This window comes from Akebia trifoliata, chromosome 11 (assembly GCF_017979445.1).
Source record: "Akebia trifoliata isolate Shusen 1 chromosome 11, ASM1797944v1, whole genome shotgun sequence".
Classification (NCBI taxonomy): domain Eukaryota; kingdom Viridiplantae; phylum Streptophyta; class Magnoliopsida; order Ranunculales; family Lardizabalaceae; genus Akebia; species Akebia trifoliata.
The window spans coordinates 10141290-10166483 of record NC_141385.1 but is presented as its reverse complement, the minus strand read 5'-3'; the positions used below and the strand labels follow the sequence as shown (position 1 = coordinate 10166483).

The following is a 25194-nucleotide window of genomic DNA, read 5'->3' as shown; positions in this document are numbered from 1 at the left end:
CTATCATGATAAACAGCTACCAAACACTCTATTATTGTTTTCCTTCATATGAATAGTAAATTATTTCATCATTAGGCCACAAGAACAATGAGAGGGAAAATATTGTACCATGAATACTATAAACTGATCACATTTTATCAAATAAAAAGTGTTACAATGTCATACAAAAAAAGAAATATAATTTTCATTTGTAATGAAAATTAGAGTATTACGATGTCATATCAGTAAGAACAAATCCAAAATAGATCAAAATTTTTGGTTCTATCATAAACAACATATAGTGCATTAGTTATTTCACTCCTTATCCTATTTATGATAACATGATATCGACGATTTACAGACTCGTCATTATTGTCATGTTTAGGTGCCCTCTCTCATCTTCCATAATTTATTATTCCTCAAAACGTAAAAATTCTTCATCTACAATTGCATACTTCCTTATGAAGTTATGGAATGTCAAGTAAACTAATGTAATATCTCGTTGTGTTTGAAATTTGTAACTGTCATTTTCTTCAAAATTGTTTATTTTACTTTCAAAACTCCAAAACATCGCTAAATGACATTTTTAAATGAAGAATACATATAGTTAAACAATTATTTATCTGTTCTTGACCTCTACTCTCTTCTAAAATCTTGTAAATGATATGTTGTACGTCGATTAAGTATAAAATGACCTTCTATCAATGGATATCCATAGTCGACCAAATAGTATTTGCCTTTAAAAAAAGATAAATATTTTTAATATTATATTTTATCTTAACTTTAAAAAAAACTAACTTGAAAGAAGATGTTAAAATTGTAACAATGACTTAGAAATAATGTTGATGAACACGCGAAAATCATTAGTAGATCCCTCCCATCCAACTACATGTGTAAATGTCATATCAAAAGTACAAGTAGCTATAACAATTTGTGTTATACCTTCATGTCATCAAAATCTATTCTGATACACGAACGGGATATGTGCACTATATGTGTCCCATCGATCGTCCCAATATAATCCTTATATTTGCATATTTCCAATATAAATAATTATATTTGGTATAATTAGAAATAATGGTAAATAAAAGAAATTATTGAGAAAATACTTTGAAATATGATCAATATTTTTTATTGGTCCGTATATGCATCGAGACTTCGTTGAAATTATGAGGAACGATCAAAGACTTTGAAATTTCAATTGAACATTTAGGAACAACATGAAAATATTTGTAAATGATATCCAATGAGTACTTAAAACTGGCCCTCAATACCCTACGCATTTCATTATGATCTACGGTATAAACAAATATTGTAACTTGTTCTTGAATCAAGATTTTTTTCAAACCCCTCCCTTCTAATATGTCACACAAATTTAAGAAAACATGTCGTTTCATCCTAAATAAATCATTGTACGTATTACCTTACTCATCAATGATGTCACTTACATAATCTGTTCTAGTATAAATAAAATTCTTATGTAGTTCCTTATAGATAAAGGTGTCAACGCATTGTTGTATTGCAACAATGATACATGTTGTTAAAATATCTAATAATAGATCATATATAGTATTCATATCATGAACTTCATCATGACTAGACATATCATTGTGGGTGGACGTATCGTCATAAGTGAAAATATCTGAAAGTGCTCTCGATCAGCAAAAGTGGATCCCTCAACTTTTATTTTTTGGAAGTCGCCACCTAGTTTTATGGTCTAGGATCATTTTCTAAGATTTTTCTCGACTAACAAAATTAGGTGGTGGAGGCTCCTTTTTAGAAAGCTTTGTGAAGATTAGAGTTTGGATTAGATCTCTTAGAGATAAAGTTGATCTATAATTAATCTATTAAGTTGTTTAGATTATGGTAATATTTTAGATAAATTTTATTTGAATTTTGAGTTTTTTTGACTTATGTAAAATTAGAAATTTTTTAATTTTTGGAGAACCCCCTAATAGAGGGTTCTTTATTAAATATCATGTGGCCCCACTTAAGTATTGGCCACCACTTAAAATTCGGCCCATGGACTTAATTAATTGATTTTATTTGTTCAAGAATTTTAATTTGATTTATTAAGATTTCACTTTACGTTAATTAATATTTTAATTATTAGTTTCAAAATTTTAAATTTTAAGATTGAAAATTTACTATTTTACCTCCAAAGAGGATTTTTGTGTTGATAGGATGTTTTTCGACATTTTGGAATGTTTTGGAATCAGTTTTTCAAAGGATTTTAGTGAGAGTATTGGTTTGTGTCACTTACAAGTTTTTATGTGAAATAATTATAAACCCTGTGAAGGGTATTTTTGTAATTTTGTGAAAATTGATAAAATAATTTATTTGATTTTAATTTGTTATTTTATATGTTTGAAAGAATTTTTCTAAACGTAATGTAAGCTTTAAGGATGTTTTAATGTCAATGATATTTTGATAATTTGATCATTTTTTATGTTTTTTCTCGTAAAACTTTTTTTTGTCTGAAAATGATGTTTTTTATGTTTTGGGTTATATTTTCATAATATAACGTGGTTTCTAAAATTTTGCTTGCTTGAAATATTTCTTTCGAGCGTTGAAAATATATTTGATAATAACTAAAAATATTAAAATATTCATCCACCATTGGAAATCGTCGCAATCGAGTTAACGAATTGATTAATCGGGCGAATGAAAAAATGAAGTGTCTACAATATCGTTATCGAAATTAATAAGTATGTATATGTACATAACTACAAATTATATAAATCTAAACCATAACATTTAAATAACATAGATAATATAATGAACATGTTTAACATTCACCACATAACCTAATATTACTTAATCCACACAAAGCATAAAAAAATAAAACGGACATTGTTAATACTACCATAGTGGTGGTATATAATGATAATCATTAACAAAAGATGGCAATAATCAAATATAGAGAAAACACATACAAATATTACTTGGAACAAAGAATTCGTGTATCCTTCATCACACCATCTAACCATTCAACACAATGTTCATCTATTCGCAACATGCACCAAATTTTCTAATACTCTTTTATAATAAATAATTTTAGTGCAAATCGATAACGATCACTATTAGGGATGCTTTCTTTTTCATATGTCCCTCCAAATAGCATGTCCAACTCTTGAGCATGTTCTAGTCCCTTATAATATCATTGTACGTTAGTTTTATTTTTTTACAAAATAAATAAATTTATTAATAAGTTTGAATAAGTAAACATGACATTCCTATTTGGTAATCTAATAAAAAATTACCTCCAACCAAGAGTCTCACCAGTCATCATTCATTAATACCTTATTCTTAACATCATCGTAACTCACACCACTATATACTTTTAGCTCAATTCATCTAGCTCAAATACCTTTAGTTTTATCCTAATGATTCTTATATTGCTTCTTAGTGTAACGATGTCCAGTTTTTGTCTAGAAATACTTGATTAGAGATGAATACTTTGATATATTAAATGAAGTATTGGTTTTTTTTCCCCTTTTAATTAATTTCATGCATATATCAACAAAAATCTTATGAAGATAGGTTATCCATATTGTAAAATCGATTTTTAACTCTGTTTCTTTTAGTTATGTTATTTTTTGTTTTGTCATCTGAAAAAATTAATTCATAAACAAAATCTAACCATCAAACTTGTTTTATCCATCAAAGTATTTAACTAATCTAACAACACCCTAATAACCTAATGAGAGATGTTATGAAATAAAGATTTCATTGTTTCTCAAAAATTGCATAAATTTTCTCATTCTAAAGATAAATCGAATGAAAAACTCAAATTAATTTATTTTAATCATATGTAAATAAATGTTAAAAATATAAAAAATAGCAACAAAATCTAGAAATTATGAATCAATCATTCAATTTTCAAGTAAATTTGAATTTAATATGTTATGTAATTTATCTTTATCTCGTAAATTTATTTGTTATGAAACATAAAAATTTTATGATTTTTCTTGTTCAATGGTAGGATCTGTTTATGAAATTGACATTGGACTCAATATTCAAAGTCGGGTTCGGTATAGAATTGGACAGCATGGGTGGATCAAGTGAAGGAACCTGTTTTGCCAATACATTTGATGATTTAAACGTAATGACCTTGTGAAGATATGTTGATATTTTGTGGTAAATCAAGAGGTTTTTTATAATGTTGGATTACCAACCAAATTAAAGAGAATATGAAAATTATAGACAGTTTTATATACAAGCTAATTCGTAACAGGATCAAACATGTCTCTAATTCGAAACACCATTGTTTGGTAAGTTAAAAAATAAAAGGTGTTTGAAAAATAAAATAAAAGATGTTTGAAGAAATCATAATTATATTTATATTTCAAAATCCATCATCTTCAAAGTCTATAATATATCATTGATGAGTGAGGCAGGTGATGGGCGATGGTAAGTAAAGGAGGTAAGGCGATGGTTGTTATTAAGTGAAGGAGGTGAAGGTGAGGATGATGGGTGTTGGTGAGTGAAGGAGGTGAGGACGATGGCTGTTGGTGATTGGAAGAGGTGGAGGTGAGTGCAATGGTGAGGGAGATGGCTGTTGTGAGTAAAGGAGGTAAGGGTGATGGTTGTTAGTGAGTGAAGGAGGTGATGACAATGGTGAAGGCGATGAGGGTGATGGCTTGGTCAGTGAGGGAGGTGAGAAAGAAGGTCTGTGTTTGAGCAAGAAAACAAAAATAGAAATAGAATACCTTGGAAAGTCCTTGATGTCCTGATGCCCTAAAATCGTCGAGATTTTTTCCTCACAACACATGTGGAGTCGACTTACAACAAATAATTTTTCCCTTTTTTCTAGGTTAAGTTTGATTGGAAAACTTATTAAAGATTAATGGTATTTCTATAACTTTACTCGAGCCATTTTTCGTTCTTTAGCTTTGCGCAAAGCCATTTCACGAAACACTTCTTGGATGACTTCACGTAGGAGCTATTTTGGGCTTCATATTAAATTTGTAGGAGCAATAAAAGCCCAAATGAACAACAATCCATTGGTTTTTTGGGCTTAAAAGTGAAAAAAAAAACCAAAAAGCTACCCACAAAAGCCTAAACAAATAGGACCTCAGAATCTAGGAAGTTGCATCCAGGAGAATCTTGTTTGTTATAGAAGCTAACGAAGTAATAGAGAGAAGTCGAATTGATTTTGTTGTTTAATCAATGAGTTAAGAAGAATGAGGGGTGAAATCGTCATTTCATCCCCATACGTTCTTCGGTATTGGCTTCTCATAGTAGCTAATGTGTGAAACCAACCCCAACAAGACTTCTCAAAAACGCAGTTTTGGACTTCTCACAAAAGCTAGTGAAGTAAAAAATCGTTACTATCAAATATGCTTCTACGACTTTTTTCAGTTAAAAGTCAAAAAGCCGCTGAAAAAATTTGTAACAAACAAGCCCTTAGCATTTCCCTTAAGGGTATGTTTGATTGCACATGGAAAATAGGGTGGAAAATCAATTTCCATGGAAAATGACATTTTTCAAATGTTTGATTGCACATGAAAATGGAAATTCATTTTCCACCCCAATCAAAAAGTCCACTTGTAGACACCTCATTTTTGCACTCGCTTGATTAATCAACTCGTCAACCTGATCGCAACGATTCCCAATGATAGATGTTTTATTCCAATGCTTTATTTTGTTACCAGATATGTTTTAAAAATTCGGATGAGGTATCTCGAACTGACAAAAACTTAGAAACCCCGCTACGTTAGGAAAATATGACCCCAGAAACATAGAAATCATCATCTTGCAGACAAAAAGAAGTTTTACGATAAAAATCACTAAAAAATTATCAAATTACCAAAATACCTCTAACCTTAAAATATCCCTAGAGCCAACATTACGCTTAGGAAAACTCATTCAAATACATAAAACAATAAATCGAAACCAAATAAATCATTTTTGCCAATATTCACAAAATTCGACAAAATTACGAAAATGCCCCTCATAAAGTCCACGACCATTTCACACAAATTTTTTTTATAAATAACACAAACCAATATTTTCATTGAATTCCTTACAAAAAATCGTTTCTAAAACATCCTAGAACATAAAAAACTGACTTAAAACGCGAAAAGTCCTCTTCGAGGGTAAAACGGTAATTTCACAATTTTCATAATTAAAAATTTTAAAATTAATAAATAAAATATTAAATAATTAAAGTGAAACATTAATGAAATTAATTTAAAATTTTGAACTAAAAAATTGATCAATCAGGCTCTTAAGCAAAATTGTTGAGGGTTTGCAAGATATTTCTTAAAGGACCCCTCCATTTGGAGGTCCAAAGAATTAAAGATATAATAGAGGGGGGTTCTCCAAAAAATTAAATTCAATCAAGCAAGATTAAAGTCAAGATATTAAAGTCAATCAAATAAGACTAAAGTCAAAATTAAAGTCAATTAAGTAAGACTAAAGTCAATATATTAAAGTCAATCAATTAATACTAAAGTCAAAATCTTAAAGTCAATCAAATAAGACCAAAAGTCAAAACCCTAATAGAGTTCTAATTAAATAATAACTCTATTTAATAGAGTTCTAACTAAAATACAACTCTACCTAAAACAATTCTAACTAAAATACAACTCTAACTAAAAAAATTCTAATTAAACTCTAATTCTATCTAAATCAACCTTTAAAAAAAAATCTATAAATAGGGGTCCTCACACCCTATTTTCGTATCAAATCATAAACCCTAGGAAAAGTAGGTCAATAAGCCTCCCCAACCTTCCTAAAACCCTAATTTTGAAGTCCTAATTCCTTACCTAGCATCCACACCTCAACTTTATCTCAAAAAACACCCAAAAATCCTTCCAAAACACTTTCAAATCAATAAGAAAAATCAGAAAACTCACAGATCTAAGAAGAAGATACCTCAACTTGTAGATCAGAAATCAAATTCGATGATGGACGAATAACAAGAAAATACATATGTAGATACTCTTCGCTGATGTTGAGGGAATCGTTGTCATCAGCAAGGTAACTTTCTTTTATATATATATATATATATTTACTATAATTATTTGTTATTTTTGGTTTATTTTGCAATGTAATCGATTTTTGGGAAGAAGTAGAGACCAGCACTTGCCGGGAGGGTTGGTGCCTAACACCTTCCAACCCCGTAACGTGATCCCCAGACCCGTATTTTCTTTCGTAAATTAGTTGTCTTTGTTTTTAGAGTCAATGATCGGTTCCTAGACCGTAATAACTAGGTGGCGACTCCCAAATCTCAAAGGTTAAAAGCGGATCCGCGCACCCGATGGATCGAGGGCGCTTTCACCACTAAAACATGGATTTCACTTTCCCACCCATATGGATGGGAAAGTGAAATCCACCCATATTTTCCATCCCCAATTCTTCCCTACTCATATCTTCTTCTTTCCTATCACCACCACCACCATTACACTAACCTTGTCGTCATCGTCATCACGGTTGCCGTTTCCGTCTCTATTATCACCATCTTCGGTCACCTTCTCTCTCTCTCTCTTCTTCTCCATCCCTCACCTCCTCTGCCACCACCATCACGTTTTCCCCCCATTTTTCTGATCATCTTCTTCCTCACTTACATCCGTCGTCGCCACCATCACCATCACGTTCTTCCTTCTTCTTCCTCACTTACCTCCATCGTCATCATCGCTGCCGCCGCTACATCCTCCCCCCTCCCTCTTCCTCCTCATATTCTCTTTTTCTTTTTTCTCATATTTTTTTCATGATTTTATCCAAGTAAAATCAAATAATGAAATTTGATTTTTCAACCCTACTTATTTTCCACCACTATTTTTCCATGGATTTCAAATTCCATGGAAAGTCACTTTCCATGCAATCGAACATACCCTAAATATATTTCTATTTTGATTTTAGATGCGTGGAACTAGGGGTGGCAATGGGTCGGATTGGATTGTATTCGTGTTGTATGAAGGTAAGGGTATTATGAAAATTTACCAAACCCAAACCCAAACCCAACCCATTTAATAATCTTGTCAAAAACTTAAATCCAAACCCTACCCATTTATAAATGGGTATACTCAACCCAGATATAACCTATTTAATAAAATTATAATCTTTATTGGAAAATATAAGTTTCATTTCCACCACCAAAAACAAAATATCATTAATAAAAATAAAGTCACATAACCGTAAACCAATGGTGAAAATTAATTTTCTTTTGAATTTTTTTTCAAAGTTTGTATAATTTTTTCCTTGACAACCATGTGATATCAGTTCATGTTTTTGGATGCCATAAGGTGATGTGATTAGAAAAATTTTCTTACTAACTTAATAAGGAAAGTGTTTTTCAATATTATTATTATTTTTATTGGTTAAGCAAAGTGTATTTCTTTGTGACAATTGTGACATGAGACATAATAGCCATACTTAGTAAGATCTTAAATCTTATTGAGAGTCACTTTGCCAATATTAGGAATCAAACACTACATACCTTTAGATTTTAATGAAAAAAATAGAGTAAAAAAATATAAATATAAATAAATAACTTATTAAGAAAAATATTTTTTCTTTCCCAAACTAAAGCTTAACCATTTATTAATTTAAAAATATCCTAAAATACCCTTTATATTTTAGAGAATTTGATATAAAAAAATGTATCATGAAAAAGTTCTAAGAAATTCTAGAAAAAAATTAGTAATTTAAATAATTATTGATATATTAATGGGTTAGGTGGGTTGATGCGTAGAACCCAAATCCAACCCATTTAATAATCGTGTTAGATGGATTGACACTATTATGACCCAAACGTAATTACGCTTGATCAAAGCCCACTAATTTCGTGTCGTGTTGAGATTGGCACCCCTACGTGGAACTACCAAAATTTGGGGCCATTCTTTCAAAAGGTTATTAAAAATGGGTCGGCCTGGATTTATTTACAAGGCCCAGTCCAACCCAATTTTAAATGGGCCGGACTCTGACCACATTTAGGCCGCTTCAACAATTCCGTCTGTTCAAGGCCCTGGTCCAGCTCTTTCATTCCCCTGGTTTTCTTTTATTTTCGAGTCTCCACATTTTTCCACGCTTTGAAACCTTCAAATCGGTTCCTTCTCCTGCAAATCAGAGAGAGAGAAAGAGAGAGAGATGGAGAATCAAACAGAGGAGGAGAGAGAGATGGAGAAGAAGACGAAGAAGAGCTTCATAGTGATCCCATCATACGAAGAGGTTTTAGAGAGCTCTCAATCTAAACCTCCCCCATCTCTCTTCACTCCCTCTCCTTCCTTCTCTCAAGCTTTTTCCTTCATTAAGAACTCTGAATTCTACACACCTCCCCCTCCCTCCACCACCTCTTCTCCATCTGCACCCATCTCTGACAACAACTCTTCAAGGTCCCCTCCCACCTCTCTTTCTCTCTCTGAAAAATTAGGGTTTTTATTTGAAAATTGAGTCTCAAATCGAAATGAACTGACTTTTTTATTTCAATTTTTTCTTTCAGGCAAATGGGTCAATCAGAGGCTTCTCCCTCTTCTTCTACTTATTTGTCATCTGCTTCTGTTCAGAATCGCAACGCGATCCTTGTAAGCCATCGACAGGTAAGTTTGGATTTTATGGTTTCATCTAAGGTGAAGAATAATGGGTTTTGTTCAAAATTTCAAATTTAGAAGCTTTTGATTTCTTAATGACCTATTGAGCATCACTTTTGAAGCTGCTTCCATCCATAAAATGAACAAATATTCGAGAAAAATTACAATGGAAATGGGTATCAATTATAATTCTTGTATGGGATATGGGTTATCTGTAATTTGGTAACCTTTCGAGATTTTCAGCCAAGATGGCCAATGGAGAATTATTTGTTTCTTAATAGTATACCTGGCTGCCTGTCAACTACAATTTGGGTACCAAATTAAGTCTTTGTTGGTAAGCTTGTTAATATTGTGACCAGGATCGAAGCACCTACACTTAACTGATTTTTTCTTTTATATTTTTTTGGACTTGGGCATTGAAAAACATGATTGCATGGGAGCCCATCTCAATATCTTTGACTTACCTGTAATTTTCACTTCTCCTTGTACAGAAAGGGAACCCATTGCTCAAACATATTAGAAATGTAAAGTGGATGTTTGCGGACAATGTCTGTGATTACTTGCTGGGGCAGAACTCTTGCGCTTTGTACTTAAGGTTTTAACTTTCTCATTATTGAGTACATTTCTCGTCTACTATCATTAAATTTTAGAATTGAATGTTCAATTGTGCTGTTTCTTACATTTCTCCTCCTCTTCTTCATTGAAACGTTAGAGTAAATGTTGGATGGACTGCCCATTATGTGTAGTTTGTTTGTAAAGGACAAAATGAGTTTTGACCATCATGCACCATAACTAATGTGAGATAATATTGACTTGTCCAAGCTACTACCCACCTTTAGATGAAGTGTTCTACATGGTTTGTACTTTGTACTCATGTTGATACCTCATGAAACCAAGGAATTTTGTGAATCACCCAATTTGACTGGGATTTTGATCTGTCTTTATATGGAGTAAAGCATTTGAAAGATTTTCAACTTGACTGTCTAATTCAATGCTTTTTACACATATTGATGAATATGAGTCTACAGTTGGTATTTTAATAACAGCTTGCCACGTTTAAGTCACATTTCTTCATAAATTTTATTGAAGAACTAAAGCAAACAGTGCTAAGTTCAATTATGTTTTTGTAAACTTTTGTCCAAAGTCTGATCTATGCTACTTGGTCCGTCAAATCTCTCCAAGGTATACATATTGACAGCATAAGATATGGCCATGATTATGGGATTTGTGTCAGAGATAACTTAACCATACTAGAATATTTGTATTAAAATAATATTAGAAATCTTCAAAGTATCTTTAAATGAAGGAAATGATGAAGATATTATTATTTGATAATGCTATAATTCTAAGCACATATCTGTGTCTCAATACCATAGGATTTATGCCTACACCACCACCTGTATCCAGCTTGTTGTGGCATGTCTCGAATTCTGAGACCCAATTGTGGTAGGAATCAAATTTATAATAAAAAAAAGGAGTTGAGGCCGCTCAATTTTTAGGTGGGCCTGTCATTCAACAGCCGGCTATACCTAGACGACTCCAAATACGAGCGTTACCTGGATTCTAGTTCATTTGGGGAATGCACTTTTGAGTTTATTTAGAAATAGAGGGGTTGGGATGAGACCAAGGCATTAGAGGTCTTCCAGTCTGAAAGCAGTGCAAAGCCTCCTACAGGGGTTCTAGGAAGGTCCCAAGTTAGTAGAATGGGATACCTAGTTTGAGTAGTGCATTAATCTTGAGGAAGGCCAGGTATCCCCATGGTCTGGGGAGGGTTTTGATGGGGTTGTGAGTTGTGTGTTTGGGTATGAGAACCGGCTAATTCTATATCTCTTGTCTTTGTTCAATCACGTAGTAGTAGTTGTCGATCATCGGTGCCCATGGACTATCGGTGAACCACATAAGCTTATTTTCTTGTGTGGTTCTTATTTTTCCTTTATTTCCCTTTAGTTTCTGTTATTATTATTGTTCAGAATTGGATGGTGAGGAAACCATGAAATTTTGTTTTAATTGTCTGCTAACACTACATGTTACCTACTTACGTATTTTCTTGGACTAAGTTAACCAATTTGATGCAGTCTTCGGTATCATCTGCTTCATCCTGACTACTTGTATTATCGAATAAGGGAACTTCAGAAGAACTTCAAGCTCCGTGTTGTTTTATGCCATGTCGATGTGGTATGCCATCCCGCTTTTCAATAAATATTTCACTATCTCAGCACACTGTTCTTCTTTCATCTTGGGTTTCTAGTTGTGTTGTATATTAATAGAAGACTTAGCTTTGTGCAGAGAAGAATGAAGGAATATGATTCATGTAGCCAACCCCAAATCTTTGAGATAAGGGGTTTTTATTTTCTTGTATATTAAAAGTTTATTTTAAATATTTTCCCATACCAGTGTCTGTATCCAAGGCTGGCCATTTTCAGTTTGTGGATTAAATGCTTATGAGATTACGAGTCCCTTTGGGTAGATATATGTAGACATTTTGTTCGTGATATGGTATTTGAAGTTTAAGAATCTACTCAGCTGCTCTTTATTTTCCTTCTTTTCAGGAAGATGTAGTTAAGCCTTTACTTGAAGTTACAAGAACAGCTCTTCTTCATGATTGCACACTTTTATGTTGTTGGAGGTACCATCACTTTTTTTGTTTGTTTCTAAGAGAAAATAGCATATTAGCACCAATATATTATCTGTTTTGTACATACATATATTTTCTATGTATAATTATGCACACACAAAGAACCTATTCATCGGCTATTCATTAAATTATTGGTATCCTAAAAAGAAATATCTATGTTATTTTGTAAATTTTTTCCTCAAAGGTTTGTCTTCTCTTTCTTTACATTCTATGCAGTTCATGTGAATGTGATTAACTACTTTTTAAGGTTTGATTCTTTTTTTTCTTTTTTTAATAATAAAGGGCTTGGAATTCCTACATTTATTCCAAGCATGTGTTCTATTTGTTAAGACAATGGACCATTATACTATGGGAAAACAGCTGCAATATGTTTCTCTTGATAACCTTTTTGGTCTTCTCTAGTCTGGAAGAATGTGGTCGGTATTTGGAGACCATAAAAGTTTATGAGAACAAGCCTGCGGACATTCTTCAAGGGCAAATGGATACAGATTATTTGTCACGGGTATTTATCTTTGTATAGATCTTTAATTTTTAGTTGTTTGCTAGCAATTCTTGGATGCTAACTTTAGGAACTTAAAATTAAAATGTCTTCTTCTTTTAAATGTTTTTTTTTTTCAATTGGAATACACGGGGGCTTCATTCAACTAATATTTTCAGTGTGTTTTGGTGTAGATGAATCATGCACTTACAACAGTCCGACATGTTAACAAGACTGATGTAGTCACTCTTGGTTCTAATTTCGGGGTGAGCCCACTGATCTGACATTTAATTGATGACTTTCTTTGTTACCTTCTGTTTTTCTTGATCTGATACACAAATGGCCTCAGATGATGGTCATACCAATTAATCAGTTGAGACAGTTTTCCTTTTTATATGAAGATAACAATCCAAGTATTGTTACTTTTCTTTATAATAAAAATCCAATTAATCTCAAGTATCTCTTAGTCTCTGCTCTATTTAACTATTAATAATGACTCCTACCTTTAATGGCAATTATTATAGTATATTTTTTTTCCCTTAATGTTTATTTTTTTTCGGATTCAGATGTTTCATTTCATTTGTATGTGCCACTACAGTCTCTGTCTTGTATCATGGATGCATCCATGGAAGACCTAGCTCGCTGCCCTGGCATAGGTGAGCGCAAGGTATTGTCCCTATCAACTCGTGTATTTATTCACTTAAAGTCATCCATTTGACACGACTTTGTATGGGATTTTCTTGTTAAGGATGACTCTATAATTTGAGTGCTATAGGTGAGCAATGACCACTATCTGGACAGCATGGCATGCAGCATGTTGGGACCCATCATCCAATTGTCCTCACCTAGAAATTTCCATGGTGAAAAATCTGTGATTGGACAATTGGAACCCATATAATCTATTGCTTTTTTAGATGTTCAAAAAGATTCTCTGGGTAGCTACATTACTTCACTAGTTAATCTGATAAATAATTAAATAAAAAAATCGTTGCATCCGGAAAACACACTAGATCAGATGGCTGCATCTGATCATCTTGACTTTTGAGCCGAGTGATCAAGGTGGTTAAAAAAATAGGGCCTTGCTTTATAATTCTTTGGCTATTCATCTCTTAAATTAAAGAGTTGGGTTGTCATTCACACTTGAATAGGTATTGTCTTGGATTTCGTATATGTTGATTTTTTATTTTTTATTTTTTTTTCTGGTTTCTGTGCTGAAATCAAGTTACTTAAAAAATTGTCATTGATTTATTAATTTACTAGAGTTTGCTTGTGCCGTAATATCCTCTTGGGCGGTCTAGGGGTAAAAGAGGAAAAACATTAAATTTAGAGGGGTATTATTAAAAAAAGGGTAAAAGAAGAGAGACAATATATAAAATTGTAGGGCTATTTTTGGAAAAGGGGTAGAAGAAAATAGATAATAAAGTTGGGTATTCTTGAGAAGGGGAAGAAGAGAGAAGATAAAGGAGGATGGACGACTGTTCTCGACATACGTTGTTCATGGGGGTATAAATCTTAAGACAAAGGAGTGGGGTCCACTATTGTATTTTATTATATATACTAGAGTAGGCGAGGGCATCCTCTTTGGGATTAAGGGGGTAAAAACGGAAAAATTAATAATAATAAAGTTAGGGGTTATTATTAAATCTTTTTTACTCTAAAAGGGTAAAAGATGAAAAACAATAAAGTGGGTTAAAAGAGTAAAAGAGGAAATATAATAAAGTTAGAGGGGGTGAAGAGGAAAGTAAATAAATTGGATCCCACAAAAACTGTTGTTGGATGGGATGTTTGTTTTAACTGGATGGAAATTTGTCCCCACCACAAAAGTGGGTCCTACTGTTGTGTTTTATTATGTAGAACATAGATTCATTTTTGAGTTTTATGTTTGTATGTGGTAAATCAATGTTTAGGTATCTACTATTTTATTTTATTTTTTGCTTAGCGGGGGTATTCTCACCCCTCGGGTGAGACTTCCCATGGTCACACACACCACCCCCTTGGAAAGTCCTACGTGCAACTGGTGAGTCGAGGGTCATTTGAACCCTGAAGGTGGCCCCAAGGAATTCATTGCTTCATAGGGTTTCGAACACTTGACCTACCCTTGTTGAGGAGCTTATTGTATTGTTATGCTGAATCAGTTATATGTCTAGTCATGCCGTTGTTACATTTGAACTAAGTATGATGTTAGCTCTCATTTTTAACCATATCTATGACCTTATAAATCAATGTTCAGGTAAAACGCTTGTATGATACATTTCATGAACCGTTCAAGCGTATTGTTTCTAGTCAACCTGTTGTTGTTGCCGAAGAACCTTTGGAGGAGAATGCTAAAGCTTGTTCAAAGGACAACGGAAAGCAAGTTGAGACCAAACAAAAGAAGAAGGAACCCTCCAGTTTGACCATTAAATCAGCTTTAGCTGACGCTTTTTCCAAGCATTCAGATAAAGTTCGTAAAAAGAAAAAAACAGTTGAGAAAGGTGAAGAAATTAATGTTGTCTCTTCAGAAGCAAAAGACGAAAATAAATAGGCGAGTGATCAGATGAATAGTATTATCCAACGGTTAATTTGAAATAGTTGCACATAAAAACATTGTATATTTCGGTGCTTCATCCATCTATAGGCCATTGAGTTATTTTATACTAAAAGAAATGTTTACAGAGGGATTTACCAAAGCATGAAAAATTTGTGAGATGAGATTTTATGATCCTTGTTAAAGCATTGTGGGGGTTTTCATGTTTCAATTTTGGTCATAATCTTTGTTGTACTCTTGGCCAATTTCGGATTGGGTTGATTTTTTTGTGAGGAGGATCTCTATGATGGGAAGATCATCTGAAAAATAAAATCAGTCCAATCTGAAACTTCTAACCCCATTAAAAGTGATTTAGAATGTGGACCGTCGATTCTTTTACCAATTTTTGTCATTAATTTGTAAATCACTTTTGATGGATTTAGAAGTTTTTGATTGAGCTGATTTTTTGTGAGGATGATCTTCTTATCATAGTGACCATCCTGGCAAAAAATCAGCTCAATCCAAAACCTCTAACCCATATTTTGAAAAACCATTGTTTTTTCATATGTTTTTACATATGGCCCTTGAACTGTTCCATATATATATATATATATATAGGAGCGGTTCAGCAGCCCCTTATGGTGCCACGCATTTTTTGTAAATTACTTTTGATGGGTTAAGTTTTGGAATAGGCTGATTTTTTTGTGAGGATGACCTCTACGGTGAAGAGATCATCCTCATAAAAAATCAGCTCATTTTGAAACTTCTAACCCAAGTTTACATGTTGAAGAATCGTGGATCATCCAATTTTTGTAAATCACTTTTGATGGGGTTAGAAGCTTTGGAATGAGCTGATTTTTTGTGAGGAGGATCTCCTCATCATAGAGATCATCCTCACAAAAAATCAGCTCATTCCAAAGCTTGTAACCCATGTTTTGAAAAATGCGTGGCACCATAATGGGGCTGCTGAACGCTCCCTATATATATATATAATATATAGATGCTAAAATCTCAAAAGTTTATTTAATCACGAACATATGATATCTTAAAAGCTATCTATATTATGAAAAAAAAAAAAAACCGTAAAAATTAAATTAAATAGGTCAGTCTCGGACCTTCTTGTGTTTTCAAATTTAGAATTCTTATTAGTTCAATTTTATAACAATACAATGAAGAGATCCAATTTGCATTATTTTATACAAATGAATGAATTGTTAAAATTGACAGTCATTAAATTAATATATGAACAAGCCACAATCACCAGCAATGTAACAGCTAAATGGCCCATGTGTTTCATACTATATTGATTAGAAGTTTCGGAATGGGCAGATCTTATGTGAAGATGATCTCTATAGTTAAGATCATTCTCATGAATGAAAAAAAATCATTTCATTCCAAAACTATCGAAGGTGATCTACAAAAAAAGGGATGATACACTATTCTACAACTTGTAAATTTGAGTTAGAAGTTTCAGAATAAACTGTTTTTTTTAAAAGATGATCTCCTCACCGTAAAGAATGCTCAATCATAACAAAACTTCTAATCCATTTAGGACGAAACATGTTCGCTTTTGGTCCTGATCCAACATTGAATCCCACATTTTCTTCTCAGTCATCAGTGTAATATGGTAGCCTACCGTTAGATGGATAAATCTAATATTTTAGTAATGAGCAATCGAAGTTTAAAATCTTGTTTTTTTATACAATATTTGGTAAGGTGAAATCCACAACACATTTTGATACTTAGAAAGATTTCAATATTTTGTTCCCAATCTCAGCTGAAACCAAACATTTCAAAACGTGTAACAATGATAAGTATATTTCAAAAGTCTAACAAAACCAGATGTGGTAGGATTTAATTATCCCCAAGTTGGAACAGGAATATTTGCCCCAAAAGGCAAGATTGTAACTCCTGAGAGCGACAATCTGCATGTTAAGCTCTTGAGAAATACATAAGGAGAATGGCATTGAAAACTACACTCAGATGGCAGATGGCAGATGGCAGATGCTAGTACTTTCTAAGGGTCTCGGGCTTCTGGACGAAGGTTCATAACATGGGACAACACAATCTTAGAGAGTTCCGAGATTGCAATGGGGACCTGATACTCATCCTCCTCCCTGTTCCTTGACCATGACGATGACGAGCTTAAACCACTGTACTCACCTGCTGCGACTCTCGTCTTTTTTGATGTAGCAAGAACTCTCTCCAGATCTAACTGTGATAAAGGCCTTGGTGTCTGCAACAAGAAGCATAAACTAGTTCAATTCACATTCATTGATGGCCTTGAATGATTAGAAAGACTCCACGAGGAAGAAGAAAAAAAAGCCAAACAACTAAGAATTTGGGGATTATGGTGTGGAAAGAAAAAAACGAATTTGCGAGATTATATCTCAAAAATAATTATTGTTTTATCATGACCTCCCAGGAAAATCTGGACCACCTTATTCCATATAATGTGGTCAGTGATTAACCGGTGTCATCATTATAGAAAATCTACCATAACAATCAGGACAAAAATATACGGAAATTATAATTATAATACAAATAAGAATAATAAATATGCATAATAGGAATAGAGAACTTCTATTGGCACCCCAACTTTTACTTCTTACACCCCCAATTAAAATTATAAAAAAATAAATGAATGGTTGTAAATAAGTAAAAGTTGGGGTGCCATTAGAAGCTCTCTCTCTTTTTTTTTTTTTTTTTTTTTTTTTTTAAGATTTCGTTTTTTTAGGTTTTGGATATTAAGGATATTATACGGGTCTAATCCTAACTGTAAACAATTACTGAAATTGTTTGAACGAGTGTTATAATGTTTTGTAATGTTGAGATAATAACTTGAGCCAAACCTTTTGTAATGTTTGAATGGAGTGTTTTAATCTTTAATTGGGTTGTGATAAATAACTTAAGAAATTGGAGTGTAATAAGCAAAAGTTGGGGTGCCAATAGCAGCTCTCCAAGAATAACAAGATGCTAAAAACATCAAGTGCAGTATCTTAGCTTAACAGTTCACTAGAAAAAGAAAAATAAAAATAGTAGCATATAAACATGAGATGGATACCGACATGGAAAGGTTTGCCGTCCTTTTCATCGCGAAGTAGGTCCCTGACAGGAAAGTACGCCGCCTGCTTGCAGAGTTCAATAAGATCGGAACCAGTGTACCCTTCGCACATGCTTGCAATGTGATCATAGTCAACGTTGTCTTCTACTTTCTCGCCCTTCAAAATCACCTTCAAAATCTTGGCTCGCTCATTGCGGTCAGGCATTCCAATCTCAAAGGCCTGGGGAAGACGTCGAAGTATCGCCTCATCAAGTTCTGATGGCCGGTTGGTTGCGGCAAGGACCATTACCCGAGCATTCTCTATAAACAGTAGAAAATGAGTACTCTTCTTTAAATTGAAAATTTAACATTAGCCTACAACAACACTTGGCAATGTTTTAAATTCACAGAGAATGCCTTGGAATTTATTTACATGAGAAATGGAAACTGGAAGAAGATGACTCACGATCTGTGGTAAAACCATCCCATAAAGCCATGAACTCAGTTTTCATGTTAGTCAAGGCTTCATGATCACTAGTACGGCGCTGTCCCAAGAAACTATCAACCTCGTCAATGAATATAATAGCGGGCTGGAGCTTATAAGCCAAACTGAATACAGCAGCCACTGCAAAATTGTTGAAAATTTTACTATTTATTCACCCAAAAGCAGGTTTAAGGAACCAAAATATAGTTACATCTTGTCATCACATAATCTTAAATCACAAATAACTAATTAACTGACTATGCTAAACAAAGCAATGCAGCAATTTTCTTGACTTACATAATAATAATTAAAAAAATTAACATAAATCACTAGATTAAAAAAAGTTCAAGAGGCAAAGAGAAAAGCTAGATTTCCATGACAGTCTGAATTGATAAAGACCAACAGTAAAGCCATAGTCAATGAGTTTGAGCATGTGATTTTTTTTTTTGATAGGTCGAGCATGCGAAATATAATTTCATACTTGTTGCAGATTTATGAACTAAGATTAGTTCATAGAACACATGGTTCTATTTGTGTCATTAGAGATACATCGCTGGTCCCAAGCATGGTTTACAATCTCGTTTCGATCCTATGTTTTGGTTTTCCAAAAACCAATGCCACATTAATTTTAGGTTTTAAAATAAGTCTTTTACGGTTGAAGGGGCATGCAATCAGTTTGAAAACATTGGGTGTCTCAAATATTTATTAAAATGGAGGGATTACATTTTACATAACACAGTCTTTCAGAGGAGACCAAGGTCAAGGGCATACAAATCGTTCAAAACAGCTCACCATTTCTTCAAAAAATTAAGGAAAAAAACAACACAGAAGGAGGAGGAGGTAACTTGAAGCCTCGAATGTCGAGAAGAATCCAGCATGACTATTGTTTCGTCTTGGTATGCTGGAAAACCGAAACTTTTTGTACGAAATGTTGGAACGATATTTTGATCCATGGTCTCAAGCTTGAATCCAGTCACAAGAACAAAGCACACAATCTAATTTATTGAAATAGTAATAATTTTGATGTGCCAGCAAACTGGTGTCAAACAAATTCTGCACTTACCAAGTTTTTGTGCATCACCAAACCATTTGCTCATCAAATTAGATATCCGCACATTAATGAATACAGCTCCAGATTCTTTTGCTATGGCCTTGGCAAGCATTGTCTTTCCAGTTCCAGGTGGTCCATATAACAATACCCCTTTCTGTGGACTGAGAAGCTTCCCATGTGCAAACAATTCAGGTCTTCGGAGGGGAAGAATTACCAATTCATATAATGCTTGCTTAACATTTTCCAAGCCTCCAATTGAGTCAAATTCTATGTCCATATGGTCAGGATTTATAACATCACAGGCTATCACATCCTGCAGCAGCATCAAAACATCAATCGATATAAAGCAAAGACAACATACAAGGAAATGAAGAATCTTTCTAATTCTTTTCCTACATGCAACAATTTTGAATATCTTTGATACTTCTGACAACACCAAACAACTTGATCACATTCTTAATGCAAAAGTTTTAGGTGTTACCATCATTCACAAATCAAATTATCAAAATCTAAAATGTAAAATTTCATGTAGGTAACAATTGAGTTAGCAACTTTTCTTCTCAAATCAAAAATAGGGGAAGATAAGATAATACAATTCCCAATGTACAAAGATTAACCATCAACACCATCCTTGCAAATAAATGGACATTAGTTAGCACTTCCAAAGAAGAAAAACTGTCCAAAATCCAAACTACAACCACAGTGAAGGATATGGTTGTTACCACTATTGAACCTCCATAAACCCTTTGTTCTTGAAGCCCAATAAGTTCCCATTTCATGCGACAAATGGAGATCCCCATCAATCATCCGTACTACCCATAGATACCAGAAGATCCAGAGTCTCAAAGAATGAGCACATAGTAAATTTATTCCGAAAATATAAATATTTGTTCTTGATATGAATAGACCGATGCATAATTATTATTTTTTTCCTTTTTTATAAGCATGCGAGTTAGTGGTTAATAATTAGTTAGTAAGGGCAGGCTTTGAATCCAGGTCAACACTGACAGAATTTAACCAACCTAGCAACCTGGCACCTTCACTCACAGACTGATGTATAATTTGATCATTTCTGTTATAAATCCTGATAATATGATACCCATCCCTTTATTTCTAGTAAATTCACTGGATTTCAAGGTATTCAATCATGCAAAGAAGTCATCATAAATAAAGTATGAAACTCAATTCTTTTAGGTTCTCAACCATGCAGAAATAAAAACTAAAGTCTTTTATTGTATCCCACCCAAAATAGAACAGAAAACGAACTTCTATTTCCCCTCTTTCATTTCTTCCAGTATTGGCAAGTGGAAATCTCTATGAATTTGGCATTCATATTAATACGTGTTTGAGGTGCAATCAAATAATAGGCACTTTCTCTAAATCTACTTTCACATACGTAGTGGGAATTTGTGATACATGGGTATGTTGCTTCTACCTAAAAACTGTTATATGACGAATTTGTACTAGTGGCTATCACATACTGTTTCTAATTCCAAAAAAGTGGCATTGCACCCAAGTTTTGCCAGTTAATGAAGGTATCAGAAGCAATGACATGAACTTAATCATCTTCATGACAAGTTCATGCTTTTTATGGATTACGTATGAGCAATCCCTATCTCGATACCTTATTAATAAAGGGGAAAGGGGTAGTTTGTGGAGGAAGGTTATTTTGGCTAAATACGGGGAGAGGAGGTTAGGATGGTATAGTGGTGAGTCTAAAGGTTCGTATGGATGTAGTGTTTGGAAAGGGATTCTTAAGGTGAGCGAGGATTTTCAAAAAGGGATTAGGTTCAAAGCAGGTTTGGGAGACAAAATTAGATTTTGAGAGGACATTTGGTGTGGCATCTCGCCTCTGGCTTCTCAATATCCATCTTTGTACGCTTGTTCTATTAAGAAGAACCGCTCTATTTAGTAGTGTTTGATTGGCAACGAATTCGGTCCTATTTGGGATTTGGGGTTCAGAAGAAACTTTAATGATTGGGAACTAACTGAAGTGACATCTTTCCTTAATCTCCTGCATACATTTCACATCAATGACAATCCTGCATACATTTCACATCAATGACAGCGAACAGGATAAATGGGAGTGGATAAGGGCTACGGACTTGAAATTCTCGATCAGATTTTTCTATAAGTGGCTCATTCCTTGTGCAGAGCAATCACTTTCGGTTTCCATCATTTGGTCAAGGTTAGTCCCTTCTAAAATATCCTTCTTTGTTTGGTTGGCTTCCCTCGGTAGGATTCTTACATTGGATAACCTGATTGTGCGGGGATGGATCACTCCCAATTGTTGTCCCCTGTGCTTGACAGACGCGGAATCTGTTGATCATATTTTAATCCACTGTTCTTTTGCGTATAATATTTGGTCAAATTTCCTCGGGCTCTTCTATGTTATTTGGGTTCCCCCTCGTGAGTTCTCTTCTTTGTTAGTAGAGTGGACCAGTAATGATTTTCATACAAAAAAACGGATATTGTGGGATATGCTACCGGCGGCTATTGCTTGGGGGGTTTGGAATGAGAGAAATAAAAGAGTGTTCAATAATAAGACTAGTAGCTCTCATGAATGCTTCTTAGAGATATTGGGCTTTTTGTACATTTGGTCAAAACATAACATATAGTTCGCGGGACAACTTTTGATGATTTCGTTTTTAGATGGCACTCTTTATGTGATTAGTGTAGCTGTAGTTTTTCTATGTTACTCTTGTGGAGGCTTTCTCGGCCTCCTTGTATTTTGTTTTCCCTTTTTATCAATATATTATACTTTTCAAAAAAAAAAAAAAGAAAGGGGCACTTGACACTCGATTTTTTTTTTTTAAGATAAGGCGAATTATTAAAATAGAGAGGGCCAAGCTTGGGGACAATTTCCCTCTCCCTCGGTCTCCTTCTGTTTTCAGTGTCATCAATACGATGAGAGAAATTGATGAAAATAATAACGAGGCTGAAGTCCACTACTTGAAACTTCTCTTTATCAACTCAACCATGTACTGCGATCCCTAACTAATCTCCAATCAAAGTTTTAAGCCTTAAACAATAACAAATCTTTCGAAACGTTGTTATCTAGTCATAATTCCTACAATACAGTGTGGCATCTCCATCTGTTCCCAAACATGTAAATTCACTAAGAAGCCCAAATGACAATCCAACACACAAAGTTATTCCCACAAAATTACACAAGAAAAATCAAAACCCACTTCAGAAAACCCATAAATATCAATAATAAAAATAATTTTTTTTGTAATTATACAACACGGATTAGAACCCAATTTCGGAAATCGATAAAAAAAAATCCAGAAAAAAGGTGGGGTTTTACCCAAAATTACACAAAACGGCATAAAACCCACTTCACAAAATAACTAAAATACAATTAATAACCAAAAAAAAAAAAAAATGGGATTAATACCTCATAGGGATTGGTATGAATGAGTGGGCGACCTAATCGTTTGGAGATTTCCTTCTTCTGTTCTAGGGCTTTCTTGCTCGCAGCGCGATTAGGGTCAAGATGTCGAAGACCAGCAAACAACACTAAGCAGCTAAGGGCGGCGCTAGCGGCATATAATATCAGTTCCTGAAGCAACTTTGTCTCTGAACCCGCCATGACCACACCTTCTACCTTGCTTGCAGTTGCAGTAGAGAAGAAGAAGAAGAAGAAACGAGTTGGCTCCTTTTAACACTAATAAGCGATTTCGATTCTCCTTTCTCTATCCTGGAGACGCCACCGACCAAACCAATTAACGAGGTTATTTAAACCGTCCTTTACTGGCACGATTTCATCTCATCGATTCGCAATCGTAAAGGCCAAGCAACCAAATCATGAAATCAGCTTATTTTTTCTAGGACATTACACATCCAAACTAATTATAAAATCGGTAAAAAAAGAAAATGATTTGGGATAAATAATTTTTTATTTTTATTTTTTATGAGAGCTGCTATTGGCACTCCAACTTTTACTTATTAAACTCCACTTTAAAAAGAAATAAAATAAGTGAATGGTTTATTTTTTCAATTTCTATTTTTAGGTTTAGGATTTTATATGAGCTTAATCCTAATTGTAAAAGTCTATTAAAATTGTTTGAATGGGTGTTATAATGTTGATTTATAACTAGAGTCAAATCTTTGTAATATTTGAATTGTGCGTTCTAAGCTTTAATTGAGATGTGATATATAATGAAAAAATTGAGGTGTATTAAGTAGAAGTTGGGGTGCCAATATATATATATATATTACAGCACCATTATTTATTTTCAAATAAACATTGTAAGTGAGTTTATTATTTTTACGTAACAAATGGTGTGCAATGTCACATTCTTTTAGCATATGATTGTAACTTGCTCAGACTGGCCCCAGGTAAACCTGGGCTCAACTCTATCGATGGGTGAGCCTAGATCACGTTATGTAGAACATGAATTGAAGGTTCAAGTAACCCAACTTAACTCTAATTAGAGGTTACATAAATTTTTTTTTTTTTTTAAATATTTTAATTGTATTTCTTGTTTAAGATAAAAAAATTTGTTTCTATCCTCCAACTCGCCTAGGTTGCAACCCTATTTTAACAAGTAGTTCTGTGTACAAGCATATCAAACTTTTTTTATTTTAATTTTTAAAAAGCAAGCAAGAGGTTAGCCGTGGGCAGAGGTGATGTTAAGTTTAACAGGATTTGAACCTAGGTCATAAGAACAACACTTCTCAAACCTTACCAACTTAGCTAAGTAGTCTTCATAAGCATATCTAACTAGTGAATCTAGGAAAACTAAGAAAGAAATTATCTCTATCTACCCCTACAAACTGAATTCATTCTAGTGGTAAACAATGAATCCACATTCTAACAGAGCAAACCAACAAACCAGATAACATAGTGAGAGAATCATTGACTTTTAATTTTTTCGGGACGTGTACATATTGAAAAATCAAAGGGCGTGTTCGGAAGGTAGACTTGAAGCTACAACTCCCGTGAACAACACAAGCCACTATCTCGAATCCAAATTTGGCAAAGTTGTAAATCCAAAAGCACATTCCAATACCGCTTGTGCCCATGCCACCCAACCATCCAAGCCATTCACCCATGCTGATGCCACCACAAACAAGTCATTTGCTACTAAATCACATGGGTCGGACAAACTGTACGAGTTCAGATGCTGATTGTGCTCAAAGCGACCATGCAGCTTAGCCCGACCTACCCTTCCAAGCCACCCCATATAATACCCTAGAATAACTCCTTATACTTTTATACTTTTAGGCCCCAATAGATCAGATCAAGAGTGATTCCTCACCTATCCTGTCAAGGGCTGGCAAAATGCTCCCAGTTATGTGCCCCAACACTAATTCCAATTCCCGCACTTCTACCTTCCAAATGGACTCTAAAGTTAGTTGAAATAAATTTGGTAGGCACATTGAAAAAGGACGAAAAAAAATCCATTAAAAATAATACTTTGTAAACCTGAAGAAAACAAGAATAAAGAACAAAATAATTTGCAAAAAATTGATC

General features: G+C 33.7%; 2 protein-coding genes across 4 annotated transcripts; one reads left to right on the top strand and one right to left on the bottom strand.

The window, feature by feature from the left end:
* Positions 1-8997: 8997 nt before the first annotated feature.
* Positions 8998-15366, top strand: ERCC1 (nucleotide repair protein). 3 transcript variants are annotated; one of them, XM_086459524.1, is made up of 9 exons: positions 8998-9320; positions 9428-9524; positions 10007-10110; positions 11591-11690; positions 12065-12141; positions 12553-12652; positions 12823-12894; positions 13227-13295; positions 13404-14852. In XM_086459524.1, the coding sequence occupies exons 1-9, from the start codon at positions 9076-9078 to the stop codon at positions 13524-13526; spliced, it is 987 nt and encodes a 328-aa protein (XP_086315650.1). In that variant the 5' UTR covers positions 8998-9075; the 3' UTR covers positions 13527-14852. The 3 variants fall into 3 exon arrangements, with proteins under 3 accessions (XP_086315650.1, XP_086315651.1, XP_086315649.1); XM_086459525.1 differs by lacking the exon at positions 13404-14852 and adding an exon at positions 14859-15021 and having other exon boundaries at positions 8999-9320; positions 13227-13284; XM_086459523.1 differs by lacking the exon at positions 13404-14852 and adding an exon at positions 14859-15366 and having other exon boundaries at positions 9000-9320.
* Positions 15367-16867: 1501 nt separating this feature from the next.
* LOC147390848 (P-loop containing nucleoside triphosphate hydrolases superfamily protein) lies at positions 16868-23553 on the bottom strand. Its single transcript, XM_086459352.1, has 5 exons — positions 23113-23553; positions 19725-20025; positions 18644-18802; positions 18203-18498; positions 16868-17370 (listed from the first exon to the last, which is right to left on the bottom strand). The coding sequence occupies exons 1-5, from the start codon at positions 23305-23307 to the stop codon at positions 17152-17154; spliced, it is 1170 nt and encodes a 389-aa protein (XP_086315478.1). The 5' UTR covers positions 23308-23553; the 3' UTR covers positions 16868-17151.
* Between the last annotated feature and the right edge of the window lie 1641 nt (positions 23554-25194).